Source organism: Eutrigla gurnardus (assembly GCF_963514095.1).
Source record: "Eutrigla gurnardus genome assembly, chromosome: 20".
Lineage (NCBI taxonomy): Eukaryota > Metazoa > Chordata > Actinopteri > Perciformes > Triglidae > Eutrigla > Eutrigla gurnardus.
Window position 1 is genome coordinate 20,887,070 of NC_139931.1, and position 18,011 is coordinate 20,905,080.

An 18,011-nucleotide genomic window follows, 5' to 3' on the forward strand; every position below is an offset into this window, starting at 1 on the left:
ATGGATGGGGTCAACACCTGATGGGATAGTGTATGATCCTGTGGGGCAGCCAGTGTTTGGCCTATTAGAAATTAAATGCCCAAACGTAGCTAGCTATGTGGACTGCCCTTACATTAGGATAAAGGATGGGACACAAACACTGAGACAATCCTATCCTTATTACTGGCAGGTCCAGGGACAAATGTTGGTTTCTGGGTGTGACTGGTGTGACTTTGTCATTTACACAGCAGATGACATGTTTATCCAGAGAATTCCCCGTGACATGGAAGTCATACAAACCATTAAAGAAAAAGTTGACTATTTCTTTTTTTATTTCTACCTCAATGCCTTTTTGGCAAACTAATGAATTGATCGCAGTGTAAATGTTTTTGAAGCTACTGTGTAGGAAATAAATTTCAACCTCATCAGTGAAATGTTGCTGCATTGTGTTTTTGTTTGTGATGTAATGTTTAGGGTCAATGAGTAATAAATTACTTGGATCTAAGCATTTCAGTGTTTTGTATGGCTTAAGTTTTAAAAGGTAAGAGACAGTAATTAAAAATGAGACCAAACAAAAGAAGATTGACCAAAGAAGTATTTTAATAAGGTAGCAAAAGGTGTATACAAACAAATATAACAATATTTAAACAAATATACACTCAACTCTATAAACTGATAAGATTAAGGAATTGAAAGGGGTTATAAAAAGGATTCTTGAACAAAATTAAGATTTTTAAATGTACATGTTAGAAAGACCTCAGACCTCAGGCTTCTTTGCCCAAGCCTTTACCAGTGGCCCATTTTCATAGTTGGTAAGCAGACAAGCCACTGTGTAGAGTTGGTTAATGCTCCCAAAAACCCGTAGGGGAATCACTGAATCAAAGAACTTGTGCTCCTTGACCCGGCGAATGGAGCGTTCAACATGCACCCTTAAACGGGCTATGGCCTGTGTCTCCGTAACCTCAGAGGCAGACATCTGAGACCTGCCAGAGAGGAAGGGTGGCCTGTAGACCTTGCAAGGCACAATGTCATTGATGAGGAAGCCCCTGTCTACCATGACAGCCATCTCAGGTTTGAGCAGACTGAGGACACCAGACTCACGGGTAATCTGTTTGTCGCTGATAGACCCAGCAAACAGCGCGGAGACGAATGTCACTGGCCCATGTGGTGCGATCCCAATGAGCCCCTTCAGAGTGCAGTGGGACTTGTAGGAGGAAAATACCTCACTCTGGAGGAGAGGGGAAGATGGGCATTGACACCGCAGCTCAGTGCAGTCAAGGATGACTGTGGTGTCAGGGTAGTCCTTAAAGTCTGCAGGCAGATTTCTCTGTATCTCGTCTTCGGGTATCCAGATCCTCACTGAGCCGAGTACTGTGAACAGGAAGTTGCTCCAGGTTGTTATAATTCTGCTGACCGTGGACTGATGGATACTGTACCGGTCAGCAAGGTCCCGTTGCTTGGACCCAAGGGCAAGGTAATTCAAAAATAAGAAAAACTCGTCAATGGGCTGCAGGGAATGGGAAGCGTTTGACTCTGTGAGAGCTCCTCTCTGTGCTTGTCGAACACTGACCATGGATGGTAGAGAGTTTGCAATCAAGCCCCAGAAACGCATCAGTAGATCATATGATGCAAACCTAAAGAAATATACATAAGGAATACAGATACAGATAAAAAACTGTTCATAATTAACTACACAAAATGTACACAAATAACTTTAATTAAATGTACCTGGGTGGCGGTGTTACTATTACACCACAAGAGTTTTTCTGACAGAACACACATACTGCAATCCCCTACATACAGTGTGCTCCTGACTCATTGCTTACAATCGTCACATCAGTGGTGTAGTCTACGTGATAAGTATACCCACTTAAAAAGCATCACCACCTCAGTATTCCCACTTAAAATAGGCAAGGATATGTATTATTTGGGGTTCATCACAGTATACCCACTACAGCTAACTACTACATCACAGTATACCTACTACAGCTAACACTACAGCACAACATGATCGTACTTTACAATCTCCAACACACACACACACACACACACACAGGCTCAGCCTACATATCTAGAGTAGACTTACCTTGTAAAGAACCTGATATCCTTGTCCGAGGCCGCAAAACGGTGAATGCCAAACCGTTGCCTCAGTGTAACGCCCTCGATCTGTTGGCGTAACAGGCGAATTTCCTCCCGGAGAGACGTATTTTCCTCCAACACCAAATCAACGACTGCAGCTTCAGGTTTCGACGCGTAGTCGTGTTGCATGAGGACGTCGAATGCTACGTGATCCGGTGTGTCCTCCCGGTCATCCTCTGGCGGCGGTCTTTCCCTTCTCTCCCAAACTCCTGGTCTTGTAGGTGGAAGGGAGAAGTTGTTCCACTCAAATAATACAGGAACAGAGCCCCTTTTCAACAGCCGTCGACCTGTTTCTGCTGCTGGTTCACGGATGTCTTCAGTTTTGAAGTGCCGGCTACACACCCGGGTGTGAGACGTTACACTAAATTTGTCCCTGCGGATAGCGACAATCCACTTACGCCTCAGCTCCTCATCGGCCGGAAAAGTAAAAAAACTAAGTACAGAATTGTACTTTGCAGATGCCTGGCACTGTGGTACACAGCAGTGTTCCGCAGTTGTACCAGACACTTTCTGGTATTTAAAAGTTGACTTTTTCATGTCTTGTCAACTAACATTAGCGTAGCAGCTACCTACCAAAACAAATAGACGCCTATGCTCCCGGAAGCAATCGCGGTGGCTGACATTTCAGCGGAAGTACGTCACAATAGCCTTTGGCATAAAGCGAATTGCTTGACACTAAAACGGAGAGAGCAGTCCTCCTGCTCTTCTCCAGCCAAAGGGGTAGGACTGATTAAAGCAGATCGGGGTTTGAACATTGACTCATCTGATCAGAAACTTGATGACTGCTTTAAGCCATTTGTGTTTGATGCCTTTGTGTCACTGACTGGTGCGTCAGCTGATGAACACCCCATACGGGCTTTGAGAGATACAGCATGCTCTCAATCTGTTATTCTGGTGTCAGCTCTGCCTTTTTCCGATAACTCTGCTTGACATTACAGCTCGGTACTTAGAGGAGTTGAAATGGGTTACGTGCCACGGCCAGTGCACCGCGTCCACATTCAGTCCTCCCTTGTTACTGGATTCTTCCCAGTAGCGGTTTGTACTGAACTGCCAATCCCCGGTATCGTACTCCTGATGGGGAACGATATTGCAGGAGGTAAGGTAACCCCCACACTAGAGGTCCTAGATCATCCCCAGAGTGATGAGACCCCGACATCAGGTCAGACACCCACAAATATATTTCCAGCCTGCGCTGTAACTCGCGCTCGCTCCCGTGAAATTAACCCAGGTGACCATGAAGTTTTGTTGTCTGACAGTTTATTCATGTCAGTTCTTTCAGGTGACAAAGAGAAGACGAAAGAGGCGGAGAGCTCCTTATTGCCTGTTCAGGATGAGTCTGCTGACCAAAGGCCCCCGACTGGCTTGAAACTGCCGTTAGGTGGAGGGGCGATATTTCCAGCCAACCGAGCGCGTTTGAGTCAGATGCAGAAAGCAGACCCGACACTTCAAAAGTGTTTTGCCAAGGTGGTGACTAATGACAAGGCAAGGGATGAAAAAGTAACATATATTATGGATGGTGAGATGCTGTTACGTAAATGGTCGTCCTGTGTAACTGGTGACTCTGATTGTGATTCTGTTAACCAGATAGTTGTTCCCGCAGGATGTCGCCAGCATGTGATGTCAGTGGCTCATGAGAGTAAGTGGGCAGGACATTTGGGCATAACCAAAACCTATCAAGCCATCCTCCGACATTTCTATTGGCCAGGTCTAAAGTTTGACATTGCTAAACATTGCCGTGCTTGCCATGTGTGTCAGGTTGTCGGGAAACCTAACCAGATTGTACCTCCTGCGCCATTACGCCCCATTCCTGTGATAGGAGAGCCATTCGAGCGAGTGATTATTGATTGTGTTGGCCCTCTACCTCAAACTAAAAGTGGAAACCAGTATTTACTAACTATTATGTGCGCTGCCACTCGTTACCCCGAGGCTATCCCGCTCCATTCGATAACCGCTAGTGCCATAGTGAAGGTTTTGCTGAAGTTTTTCTACCTTTGGATTACCGCGGGTGATCCAGACCGACCAGGGCTCTAATTTTAAGTCTGGCCTCTTCAGACAGGTACTCAAGAACCTAAGTGTACATCACATACGCTTCCTCCGCATACCACCCCCAGTCGCAAGGAGCTTTAGAGCGCTGGCATCAGACGCTTAAGTCGATGCTTAGGAAGTACTGTGTGGAGACTGAGAAACAGTGGGATGAGGGAGTCGCTTTTGTCTTGTTTGCTGCTCGTGACGCCGTGCAGGAATCGATTGGCTTTAGTCCTGCACAGCTCGTTTTCGGCCACACACCCCGTGGGCCGCTTAAGGCACTGCACGACCAGTTTTTGTCCTGTGAGTCTGAGCCCAAAACGCATGCGTTGGACTACGTCACCAAGTTCCGTGAGCGCCTTCAACGAGTTAACGCCCTTGCTAAAGCCACCCTTAGTGAGTCACTGTCCGTCATGAAGCGCTATTACGATCGTTCCACTATATCGCGCACGTTTGATGTAGGCGATAAAGTTTTACTGTTGCTACCCACCACCAGCTCTGTTTTTGCAGCTAAATTCTCTGGCCCGTATGTTGTTAAAGAGCATCTTAGCGACACTGATTATGTTCTCTGTACTCCGGACCGAAGGCGTAAGACTAGAGTCTGTCACATAAACCTATTGAAACGCTACCAGTCCGGTGAGGATGACGGCTCGGCTGTCCCCTCGCCCTTGGTAGCCAAACAGTCAGGTGCTAAAGCTGCAGCCATCATTGTGACAGAGTCTGTGTGTGCTTCCCAAGGAGATGATCCACAGATACGCGCCCCTACACACCATCCAGTCCGCCTCTCAAATTGAAAGATGCTGGCAAACCTGTCATGCTGTTTGCGGCATTTAACGCTGAACAACAACGTGATCTGGAGGTACTCATTGGCCAGCACTATTGTCTCTTCAGCGATGTTCCAACACGCACTTCTGTCTTGAAGCATGATATAGAAGTAACTGATGCGCGCCCCATAAAACAGCATGCTTACCGTGCCAATCAGGCTAAACGGCAGGTGATGAAACAGGAGGTAGAGTATCTCCGGCAAAATGACTTGGCCTCTACTAGCTCCAGTCCGTGGAGTTCGCCATGTTTGCTAGAAGCTAAGCCCGATGGCTCCCCCAGATTCATCACAGATTTCCGCAAAGTAAATGCCGTTACTGTTCGAGATTCGTATCCTCTCCCTCGCATGGAGGATTGTATTGATAACCTGGGCGCGGCAAATTTTGTTACCAAATTAGATCTGCTAAAAGGCTATTGGCAGGTACCATTAACTGACCGTGCCAGAGAGATTTCTGCGTTTGTCAACCCCAATCATTTCTGTCAGTACAATGTGTACAAATCCGACAACGAACAAAAAGTGATACTCTTGAGTGTCGCGACTGTTGCTGCTGGATGTGTAAACACCAGTAACCTCTTCCACCACTCAAAGTTAAAACATGCGAAGCAGTATTATGAAAGCCAAAAGATCTGTGGCGCACCCACCGCATCAAAAACAAAAGTTGCAGCAGCTCCTCTCGACCGTCTTCATCATCTGCGCTCCACAGCTGCACCGGATTCCCCGTCCAACACCAGAACGGCAAGACACCAGGACCTCGCCCGCTGCTCCGACCAGCTGCAGCCCCAACTCCGGCTCCATCTTGCAGTTGCGTCTCTCCACGGACACGGACAACAGGCTGCTGCACGATAACAGGCACGAGCTGCTCTAGCCTATTTTTTTTAAAGATTTTTTCAGGCATAGACGCATTTTATTAGTAGTGTATAGATATGAAAAACAGGAGAGAGAGAGAGAGGGAGATGTTTTGGTCCGAGAGGTCCAAGTTTCAGCTGTGTTAATTCAGTAAGGCTGAGTTTCCGTTACGCGTGCCATCCGCCTTTGATCTGACGTCAGATGTGACAGGACAATCTATAGATATAAATTCACGTGTTGATTCAATTAGTTGCATTAAATAGTGTTTGTTGTGATTATTTATTGCATTTAAATTTGCCTGGAACTGTGGAAACCTGCCTGTGAGGTCTTGGTGACATGTGCGCACTGCGTGCCGGTCAGCCAAACTGCCACTCCGCCAGCTGTAATTCGACTTGCGCAAAGAGTAGACTAGGTTGGAGCTGTCGGGCTTTCGGCGCAGTCTCGACGAGGCTTTTTGCCACGAAACTTCCGCTGCACCAAGCTGAATCTGTGACGCCTCCCCCTGCTGCGCCGCCACACCCATCTTGGCGCAGGCGATCCACCAAACTGCCAAACTGACCGTGCGCAAGGCTGGGCTGGTCGAAACTTGCATTACGCCGGCTCCGCCACCCTGCGCTGCGCCACGAAACTAGGGCCCCTAGTCTCCACCATTCAGTAAGTGACTAAAACTGGATTTTTGTAAGTACATTAACATTTACATTTAGGTCATTTAGCAGATGCTTTTTTCCAAAGCGACTTACAATAAGTACACCACTGAGGCGCCAGAACAGAGAAGAGCCTGGACATTGCTGAGCAACATTTGTTTGATTTCTGGTGGTACCAGCCGGCCAGCTGAAGTAGAGGAGCGAAGTGCTCGCTTCGGGGCGTGTGGTTTGACCAGTGTTTGAAGGTAGATGGGTGTCGTTCCATTGATGGCCCTGAAGGCCAGTGCCATCGTCTTGAATTGGATGCGTGCTGCAACAGGGAGCCAGTGGAGGTCACGGAGGAGGGGGGGTCACATGGGAGAATTTGGGTAGATTGAAGATAAGGCGTGCTGCAGCGTTCTGGATAGCTGCAATGGTTTAGTCGCAGAGGCCGGGAGTCCGGCCAGGAGAGAGTTGCAGTAGTCAAGGCAGGAGATAACCAGTGCTTGGACCAGGAGTTGCGTTGCATCCTTTGTGAGGAAGGTCCGAATCCTGCAGATATTGTCGAGGGCAAATCTGCAGGATCGGGCCACAGCAGTGATGTTGGGGGTGCAGGATAGTTGGTCATCGAGGATTACCCCCAGGTTCCTCGCAGTTGAGGAAGCCGATGCCCTCGACAGTGACCGACAGGTCCATGCGAGGGCAGTCTTTCCCTGGGATGAAGAGGAGTTCGGTTTTATTCAGGTTAAGCTTGAGATGATGTGCAGTTGTCCAGACAGAGATGTCAGCCAGACAGTCCGAGATGCGAGTTGCAATGTGAGTGTCAGAGGTTGGGGGAAAAGAGAGGAACAGCTGGGTGTCATCTGCGTAGCAATGGTAGGAGAATCCATGCGATGTAATAACAGAACCTAGTGATCTGGTGTATAGTGAGAACAGAAGCGGTCCTAATACTGAGCCTTGAGGGACACCCGTGTCCAGAGAACAGGGTTTGGACATAGAGCCATTCCATGTGACCTGAAAAGTGCGATTTGTCAGGTATGATGTAAACCAGGTGAGAGCAGAGTCAGTTATGCCAAGTTCAGCCAGGGTGGAGAGGAGGATTTAGTGGTTGACCAAATTCTAAGTAATAGAATTATATGCAGGTAATTTGCAAATGTAAAATTTTAACCTTCCTCTCCGTGAACCATCACCTTACCGTGGTGGAGAGGTTGAGTGCCGCTGTGTTGGAGTTTACCCCAGTGTATGAGAGGGTCCCTACGCCTGTGGGTTATGGGGGGGGGGGGAGACTGGTGTTTGTGCAAATGAAACAGACAGCAGTTCGGAGTATTCGGCCTTCTTGGAGACCCTGAATTGAGTCCTGCATGGGGCTCCAGTAGGGGACTCCATAGTTATGCTTGGAGACTTCAACGCGCACATGGGCAACGATAGAGATACCTGGAGCAGCGTGATTGGGAGGAATGGCCTCCCTGATTTAAATCCAAGTGGTCGTTTATGAATTGGACTTCTGTGCTAGTCATGGACTCTCCATAACAAACACGATGTTCGAACATAAATATGCTCATAAGTGTACGTGGTATCAGAGCACCCTAGGCCGAAGGTCGATGATCGATTTTGTGATTGTTTCATCTGATCTGAGGCCGCATGTTTTGGACAGCGCTGTCAAAGGATCACCATCTGGTGGTGAGTTGGATCAGAGGGTGGGGGAAACCTTTGGACAGACCTGGTGGACACCGGTGATCAGGGAAGCCGTCCGACTGAAGAAGGATTTATTCTGGAGGCGTTTGCAAGGTATCGACAGGCCCGAAGGGCTGCAGCCTCTGCCGCGAGGGAGGCAAAGCAGCGGGTGTGGGAGGAGTTCGGAGTAGCCATGGAGAAGAACTTTCAGTCGGCACCAAGGTGCTTCTGGAAAACCGTCCAGCACCTCAGAAGGGGGAAACGGGGAACCATCCAAACTGTATACAGTGGGGATGGGACACTGTTGACCTCAACTGAGGAGGTAATCGGGTGGTGGAAGGAGCACTTTGTGGAACCCTGGATCTGACAGACATCTCTACTCTACACTCTACGGTAGAGGCAGAGTTGGAAGCTGATGGTTGATCATTGTCAATTTCCCTGGTGGAAGTCACTGAGGTAGTCAAACAACTCCTCAGGGGCAAAGCCCTGGGGATGGATGAGATCCATCAAGAAATGCTGAAGGCTTTGGTGGTAAAGGGGCTGCCTTGGATGACACGTCTCTTCAACATTGCGTGGAAGTCAGGGACAGTGCTTAAGGAGTGGCAGACTGGGGTGGTGGTCTCCCTGTTCAAAAAGGGGGACCAGAGAGTGTGTACCACTTACAGGAGTATCACACTACTCAGCCTCCCTGGTAAAGTCTACTCCAAGGTCCTGGCTGTGGAACAAGGTCTTTACTCTCGCGAGGATCCTGGAAGGGGCCTTGGCATATGCCCATCCAGTCTACATGTGTTTGAGGGACTTGGAGAAGGCGTATGGCCGGGTCCCCTGGGATATTTTGTGGGAGGTGCTGTGGGAGTGTGGGGTGAGGGGGTCACTTCCTAGGGCCATCCAATCTCTGTACTCCCAAAGCAAGAGCTTTGGGGTACTTGGCAGTAATTCAAACTTGTTTCCAGTGGGGGTTGGCCTCCGCCAGGGATGCGCTTTATCACCAATCATGTTTGTGATATTCATGGACAGGATATCGAGGCATAGTCGGGGGGAGGAGGGTTTGCAGTTTGGTGTGCTGCGGATTGCATCGCATCATCGGTCTGTGACATCCAGCACTCACTGGATCGATTTGCAGTGGAATGTGAAGCGGTCAGGATGAGGATCAGAACCTCTAAATCTGAGGCCATGGTGCTCAGCAGGACACCGGTGGATTGCCTGCTCTGGGTAGGGAATGAATCCTTACCCCAAGTGAAGGAGTTCAAGTACCTTGGGGTTTTGTTCGCGAGTGAGGGGACAATGGAACATGAGATTGGCAGGAAAATCAGATCAGCAGGGGCGGTATTCCATTCACTGTACCGCACCATTGAATGAAAAGAGAGCTGAGCCGGAAGGCAAAGCTGTCGATCTACCGGTCAATCTTCGTTCCTACCCTCACCTATGGTCATGAGGAATGGGTCATGACCGAAAGAACTAGATCGCAGGTACACACTGTCCTGTGACCGCCATCCAACGATTCAGCCAGACTTTTTTCTGTTGTTCTGGTTTTTTTTTGTTTGTTTGTTTTTGTTTGCCAGTGCCATACAGCCCCAATGTTTGGGGATATGTGGTATTTTACATATTTGAAAAGAAACTATTGTACTGTCACTTTCATAGAATTGGCTTCTTTATTTTATAAAATATCTACAACAAATATTAACCGTAGAATCAAATCGTATCGTTCTTACACTGTATGGAATCGATTCGAATCGAATTGGTCTGTAATAAAAGGATATCGTTTTTGAATCGAATCATAACCTGTGTATCTAGATGCATATCGAATCGTGCAATGTGCAACCCTACTATTTATCCATCTATCTATCTATCTATCTATCTATCTATCTATCTATCTATCTATCTACGACTTGGTTCGGTAAAATATGCGTAATACCGTACATTAATGTTCAGAAGCGTTTACTTTCATTTTCCATTTTGCGCAGTTAGTGGCATCGGAGCTGCGTTTGCTTTTCAGAGTGAGCAGATCACAGCGCTGCAAATTGTCAATAAAATCAAAATGTAATCTCTTTCTGTCTACTTAGGTAGGTAAGCTGCTGTGAAACGTTGGCCACCAGAGGAAATTGCTGCAATAGAAAAACATCTGAAGAGGTTCATTGTGAGACAAGATGTTCCAGGTAAAGTGGACTGTGAGCGCTGCATTTCTGCAGAACCGCAAGCGCTCCAAAAAAAAGACACTGGAAAGCAGTCAAATATTTTATCAAAAGTAGAATAACTTACAATGAAAGCAGTTCACTGATCAGGTATGGACAGACGTTTTCAGTTTGCCTCCAACACTGCTTTGTTCAAGGTGGAAATGTGCTGTGGTTAAAACTGACTTGTTGGCTAAAAAAATACATGCTCCTCCAGGATAACTTATTGAAAGCATTTTATTTTATTTATTTATATTTATATGCTAAGATAAGTGCTGGTGCTGAAGATCATTATTTGATTACCATGCTACTACCCTGTCTTCCTGTTCAGGATCTTTTGTTAAGATGATAGCACATACAGTAGTTAATGAGCTAAAAGGGCATGTGAATTTGCAGGTGTAAAGGGAAAAGAGATGGAATGAAGGAAGAAGAGAATTTAATTTGAAATATAGATCCTTAATGCAGTCAGTGTCTATATGCAGTCGAAACAACATCACATACAAGTCACCACAGATATTGGTGATGACTGTGTCTACAATGTCATTTTACCTGTGCGTTAGTCTCATCTGGCTTTGAGTCCTTGTGGAACATCTGATGTACAGGGCTGGTCTCTGTCTCTACTGCTGCTGCAGGAGTCTGAGTGTCTTTCACCTGAAATTTAGATACCAGACAAGAAGACCCTTAGAAACGACAGGAATCATAACTGTATGTGGACACATTCACAGGCTAATAAAGGTTACCTAATGGTAAAACAGTTTCTGAAACAGGACAGTATTTCTGAGGTATTAGCAACTGACATAACCCATTACAGGGGTTTGCAGTGGGTCACATTCTAAATATTTCTTTAAAACATGCAACAACTCAGACAGTGTACAATAACAAATGTTAAAATCCTAGTCGAGATTATGCCGGATGTTGGACAGTGCCATAAATACAGTTTTAGTGAGAACTAGGGATGTAACGATATACTCAACTCACGATTCGATATGGTTCACGATTTTTTGTTCACGATACGATTTTCCCACAATTTTTTTTTTAATCAAAATGAGCTACTGACAAATTATGACCACATAAAATTATCTTTTATTTGTCGGAAAACAATCTTAGAGGTGCTTTCTTTACAGAAATTTACAGAAACTGTAACACAGTTTTTGTCCTGTTATAAAAAGTGCAACTTAAATGGTCATGGTGTAATTGGTGTAATTCAATATCTTAAATAAGAAAAGAATATACAATATTGACCAAAAAAAAGAGGTCCTTTCTTTACAGAAACACTGTTAAACACTATTTTTGTGTCTCATAAAAAAAGTGCAACTGAAGTAGTTATTCACTTAAATAACAAAGAATAACTGGATTTTTAAAAACAAATCCCACATCGAAATAATAATATCAAAACATAAAATCTCTTCAAATAAACTAAGACTAGCTTGTGTTCATCAGTTAGCACGGTGGTGACTGTCTGGTTTGAGAAGTTTCATGATGTCCTTGGCATCACAGATGTCCAAGTTGTCCAGTGTGTCGATTTCACGGGCATTACGACGCAGTTCTGGGCTAAGCAGAGCAGCAGCCACAGCCGGTTGCAGGTTGAGATATCGTTCCAACATGTCCAGGCTGCTATTCCAGCGTGTGGTAACGTCCACAATTAGCTTGTGCTTGTCCGCCGGGCAGAGCAGTAGTTTTTGCTTCGCAGCCAACACAGCAGTGGCTGTCGGGCTCCTGTGGAAAAAGTTCACAATCCGCCGGATCCGACCCAGCAAGCGCGCAACGCGCGGCACACTCAAACTAGCCTGAGTGGCTAATTTAAAGTGTGGGCGAAACACTTGATGTGCGGTGCCAGCCCGGCTTCCCTCACTGCCACATCCATGTTTCTCGCATTGTCGGCGACTACAGCGATACCTTGTTGTTGCCTTCCCAGCTGCCATTCTGCCACCGCCTCCTTTAGCACTTCAGCTATGTTAGCCCCAGTATGTGACTCCAAAAGAGGTCGCGTCTGAAGCCACTTGGTGCATCCTCTATTTCAAAGTTGTTGCCTACCGTCGCCATGTCTTTCCTTGTTCTTTGCCCCGTACCTACGTAGTGACGTAAGTTAGGTGACTTGACGTCAAACAAATGAATCTCCAACTAGTGCCTTTTTTTTTAAGATAACGTAACCTATTTCTACAAATAGCATTCGCAATAAATTTTTTCTGTCAACCGGTGCGCATCGTCACGCATTTGTACCGATTTTTAATCGTGTCACGATGCATCGTTACATCCCTAGTGAGAACCACACGGAAGGGCCCCATATAGGTCAGACTAGAAACATATGAGTATGTTACAGTATGTTACTGTGTTACTGAGGGTCTTCCATCTGGATTTCAATTGAACAAGAACTAATGTTTAATCATATCACACGGATCAAAGATCACATGCATTTCCATAGATGCACTCTGAGTATACACTGGAAACGTGCTTAATATTGAACAAAATTGCTTTTACAAGATGGCACATTTTTACACTTTAATTTGTCAAAAAAAATCTCCATGCTTAAAGTGATGGTTCGGAGTGAAATGCACCCTAGGTCATTTCCACCATGACATCCAGCCAAATACCCCCTCAGAAGCATTTTTAGTGATGGTCAACATTGGTCAAGATAGGGCTATCAGCCGAATGGCTTAGTACTGGCGCGATGGTACATCTTGTATATCTCATAAATTACCCCACAAATAATGCATGGAATGTTACCAAACTTCTGCAGTAAAACACATAGGGTCTGTACCAGTGGTGGACAGTAACGGAGTAAATTTACTTAAGTACTATACTTAAGTACATATCCAGAGGATTAGTACTTTACTTGAGTATTAGATTTCTTTGGTACTTATTACTCTTACTTGAATACATTTCCAAGACAAATACTTTTACTTTTACTCAAGTTAATTTCTAGAAAGGCTGAAAAGTACTCGTTACTTTCAGGTCTGCTCTTTTTTTTTCTTTCTTTTTTTTAAGTACTATTGGACACAAGTTGCGTTTGTCAAAGAAGGAAACCTATCACAGTGCACGCTCTCCACTGGAATCTACGTAAAAGCGGAAATACGTAATCCCTCCCCATAAGGATACCGCCAAAGAAGCCATGCTCTCGACTTTGTTTGTCAACACAAAACTGCGACAATGGCTGAGTCTCAGACTGAGTGTGATAATGATCCGGAGGAACTTTCAGAAAATCTTTGGCCTTATCTGGACTCCATGTTCGAGTTTTACAGAGTAAAAAACATGGACACAGACAAACAGTCATATATTTTCAAATGTGTATTGTGTTTGCCGAAGGAAAACTACATCTCTGCTTTCAACAACTCGTCCAACTTAAAGAAACACGTTGACGTAAGTTAATCAGACTTTCACCATGTTTTTTTTCTATTTGATGCAGCATCGAACATAGCTACGACAGTGCAGTTTCCTTGGCAATATTACACCGTAAGATACATTATGTTAATCTAGTCAAACTGGTTAAAGGTATATGTATTGTATTATATTTAACTTATGTTGTGTGACTGTATAGCGCATAGCAGTGGTTGGTATTTACTGGTGGTGCAGGAAGACATGAACCCCCAAAGCCTTTTTTACACAAATATTTATTGTTATATTAATAATATTTGTTTGTATGTTAAGCCTAGAACTATTCATTTTATTTGAAATTTACTCTTACTCTTACTTTTACTTAAATTTAAAAGCATGTACTTTTGGATACTTAAGTACCTTTAAAAGCAAGTACTTTTTTACTCTTACTCGAGTACCATGTTGACTGAGCTACTTTTACTTGTAACGGAGTAAACTTTGACCAGTAGTATTACTCTTACTCAAGTACTGGGGTCAAGTACTCTGTCCATCTCTGGTCTGTACTCACAAAACGAGGCATTTGAAAGTTTGTAAGTACACCAGCAGTTTATTTAAATGAACAGTTGCCTGATAGCTTCTATCCTCTGCTGCTAACGCTACTGCCGTGTAGAGCTACTTCCGTGTAGAGCTACTTCCGTGTTTACGCAGCTGTTTCCGTGACGCGAGTTTCACGCGAGAGTATGAAAAAGTTTCACTGAATTTTTATAAATGCTTGTATTATCAGGTCAACACATTTTTATAAATGCTTGTATTTAATAATACAAGCATTCCGAGGGGATAACGATACGAGCTCGGAGGAGCAGAGAGGGGAGGGGTGTGTGTGTGGGAGGGGACTATGAACTATGAAATCCGTTTTCCTTTTTTCCAGATTCTGTTTTTATTTTGCCCAAGTTCCATGTTTTCGTTTTACTTTTTCTTAACTCTGCGTTTTAAAATTTAAGAGCATTTCTTTCCATCCAATGTCTAATTATGTGGTCTTGAAAAAATAAGAACAGCCAACAGTAAAAAAAAAATGAAATAAAAATAAAAACAAGAATATCAAGAAATAGAAAATACAGTGCAGAATAAGAAGTTCATATATAGTATTGTTTACTGAAAGGCAGCGATCTGAGAGGTCTGGATGGTTCGTAGTGTCACAGCCCCTGTAGGTACACACGTGGACAAAATTGTTGGTACCCCTCTGTTAATGAAAGAAAAACCCACAATGGTCACTGAAATAACTTGAAACTGACAAGAGTAATAATAAATAAAAATTTACTGAAAATTAACCAATGAAAATCAGACATTGCTTTTGAATTGTGGTTCAACAGAATCATTTTAAAAAACAAACTAATTAAACAGGCCTGGACAAAAATGATGGTACCCTTAACTTAATATTTTGTTGCACAACCTTTTGAGGCAATCACTGCAATCAAACGATTTTTGTAACTGTCAATGAGACTTTTGCACCTGTCAACAGGTATTTTGGCCCACTCTTCATTAGCAAACTGCTCCAGTTGTCTCAGGTTTGAAGGGTGCCTTCTCCAGATGGCATGTTTCAGCTCCTTCCACAGATGTTCAATAGGATTTAGATCAGGGCTCATAGAAGGCCACTTCAGAATAGTCCAATGTCTTGCTCTTAGCCATTCTTGGGTGTTTTTAGCTGTGTGTTTTGGGTCATTATCTTGTTGGAGGACCCATGTCCTGCGACTGAGACCAAGCTTTCTGACACTAGGCAGCACATTTCTCTCCAGAATGCCTTGATAGTCTTGAGATTTCATTGTACCCTGCACAGATTCAAGACACCCTGTGCCAGATGCAGCAAAGCAGCCCCAGAACATAACTGAGCCTCCTCCATGTTTCACAGTAGGGACAGTGTTCTTTTCTTGGTATGCTTCATTTTTGCGTCTGTGAACATAGAGCTGATGTGCCTTGCCAAAAAGCTCCAGTTTTGTCTCATCTGTCCATAGGACATTCTCCCAGAAGCTTTGTGGCTTGTCAATATGCATTTTGGCAAATTCCAGTCTCGCTTTTTTATGATTTGTTTTCAACAGTGGTGTCCTCCTTGGTCGTCTCCCATGAAGTCCACTTTGGCTCAAACAACGACGGATGGTGCGATCTGACACTGATGTACCTTGACCTTGGAGTTCACCTTTAATTTCTTTGGAGGTTGTTCTGGGCTCTTTGGTTACCATTCTTATTATCCGTCTCTTCATTTTGTCATCAATTTTCCTCCTGCGGCCACGTCCAGGGAGGTTGGCTACAGTCCCATGGACCTTAAACTTTTGAATAATATGTGCAACTGTAGTCACAGGAACATCAAGCTGCTTGGAGATGGTCTTATAGCCTATACCTTTTACATGCTTGTCTATAATTTTCTTTCTAATCTCCTGAGACAACTCTTTTCTTCGCTTCCTGTGGTCCTTGTTCAGTGTGGTACACACCATGTCACCAAACAGCACAGTGACTACTTTTCACCCTTTAAATAGGCAGACTGACTGATTACAAGTTTGAAGACACCTGTGATGCTAATTAGAGGACACACCTTAGTTTAACATTTCCCTATGGTCAAATTATTTTCAATCTTTTCTAGGGGTACCATCATTTTTGTCCAGGCCTGTTTCATTAGTTTGTTTTTTAAAATGATTCTGTTGAACCACAATTCAAAAGCAATGTCTGATTTTCATTGGTTAATTTTCAGTAAATTTTTATTTATTATTACTTTTGTCAGTTTCAAGTTACATCAGTGACCATTGTGGGTTTTTCTTTCATTAACAGAGGGGTACCAACAATTTTGTCCACGTGTGTACCTTTTCAGGGCCTGTGCTGGGCAGTCTCTCTCCTTCTCTCTCTCCTCTCTCTCCTCAGATCCAGGGCTGATTGGAGTATGGGGCTCTAATTAGGGCAACTCAGGAAACCTGGCCAGTGTCCTGTGTGGTGGTGGTGAAAAGCCCTGTCTTTGACCGGTTGAGGGGCCCTGAGGACGGCAGCGCATGTTTTTGCTTCTTGTGGCGTTACCTTTTTGTTCGTCTACGTTTTGCAACATACAACACCCTCGCAGCACATTCTCCACCTACAACATCACCACCTTACTGACTACTGATTTCCACACCGCACATTTTCTCCTTTGTTGTCTGTTCAGTTTAGTTTCTGAATAGTTAAATAAATATACTTCTTTTGTAAACTCCAAACCGTGTGCTTCCTCCTTTTTTGACGCGGCCTATGAGCCAGGTCGTGTCAAATTGGGGGCTCGTCCTCGTTCTATTTGCTGAAGTTTCAGTGGATAGTGGTTGGACTTGGTGTTTTCGTGGTGGCTGCTTGAGTGCTGCACACCTGAGTGTTAATAACCCTTTGTCCCTTGCTTGGTGTAAGTAGGGGGGAGGTTAGAAGGATACATTGCTTCAGTGAAAAGGTGAGAAGTGTTTCCTCTTTATACTACTATTGGTGTAGTTGTAGTTTGAAGCTCTGATGGTAGTTCGTTCTTGAGGAAGTGCATGGTTTAATGTTAAGTGGTAATTGGTTCTAGCTTTAAAGCAGGTTGTTTTATTAATCTGTTTTGTATGCACTGTCTGTGACTTGTTGTGTATGGGCTGGTTGGCTTGTGCTGCTCGTCAAGGTAGGTGTTTTTTGTGGTCACATCAGATTATGCGTTTTCCCCCTGGTAGGCTTACAGCATTTTCCCTTTGGAATCTGCTTGGCTGTGTCTGTAGTTAGGGTTGACAGCGGTAAGAGCGGTTGGCTCGGGGGCACGTCCATGGTTTTGGTGGCGTTGCCAGATGACTGGTCGCGTCACCACACCAGTGGGTTTAAGTGCATAAGTACCCACCGCCAGATTCCCTGAAGACTAGGGTTGAGTTAGTTGAGATTAGTATTGGCTAGGCAGTTTAGTTAGGGGGGGACATGCATATCTGGTAGGGTGAATAAATACCCTTAGCACCCTAACTGCGCTTGCTTGGGGATGCAGCACAGGCTTTGCTTGGGGCACTTAGTTTCCTTGACCTGCTCTGATGAAAATAAAGCCTTAATGGTAATTGCGATGGTAAAAGTCACTCGTCCTTTATTTTTTTCATTTTGTATTGATTTTTTCCTTGTATGTTGGTTCTAGTGTCAAAATGGCTGATATTGCTGATTTTGTGGACACTCCGAGGTTGGAAATATTGAACAAGTTCACCAAAGAACAGTTACTCAAAGTAGTAGACCACTATAATATAGGGATCAGTGATAAAAGGTTGAATAAAGAGGTGGTGAAATCTGAAATTAAAGCTTCTTTGAGTGACCTAGGAATCCTGACCCTGACTGAAGAGGAGCCTCGTCCTGCTCCAGAACAGAAGTGGCCTGGTAAACCTGGTGAAGGTTTGTTCCAACCTCCGGTGATGGTAA

General features: G+C 44.6%; 1 protein-coding gene across 1 annotated transcript; it reads right to left on the reverse strand.

Annotated features, from left to right (window-relative positions):
• Positions 1-605: 605 nt before the first annotated feature.
• Positions 606-2,697, reverse strand: LOC311030640 (uncharacterized protein). Its single transcript, XM_084036535.1, has 2 exons — positions 2,066-2,697; positions 606-1,613 (listed from the first exon to the last, which is right to left on the reverse strand). The coding sequence occupies exons 1-2, from the start codon at positions 2,653-2,655 to the stop codon at positions 737-739; spliced, it is 1,467 nt and encodes a 488-aa protein (XP_083892661.1). The 5' UTR covers positions 2,656-2,697; the 3' UTR covers positions 606-736.
• Between the last annotated feature and the right edge of the window lie 15,314 nt (positions 2,698-18,011).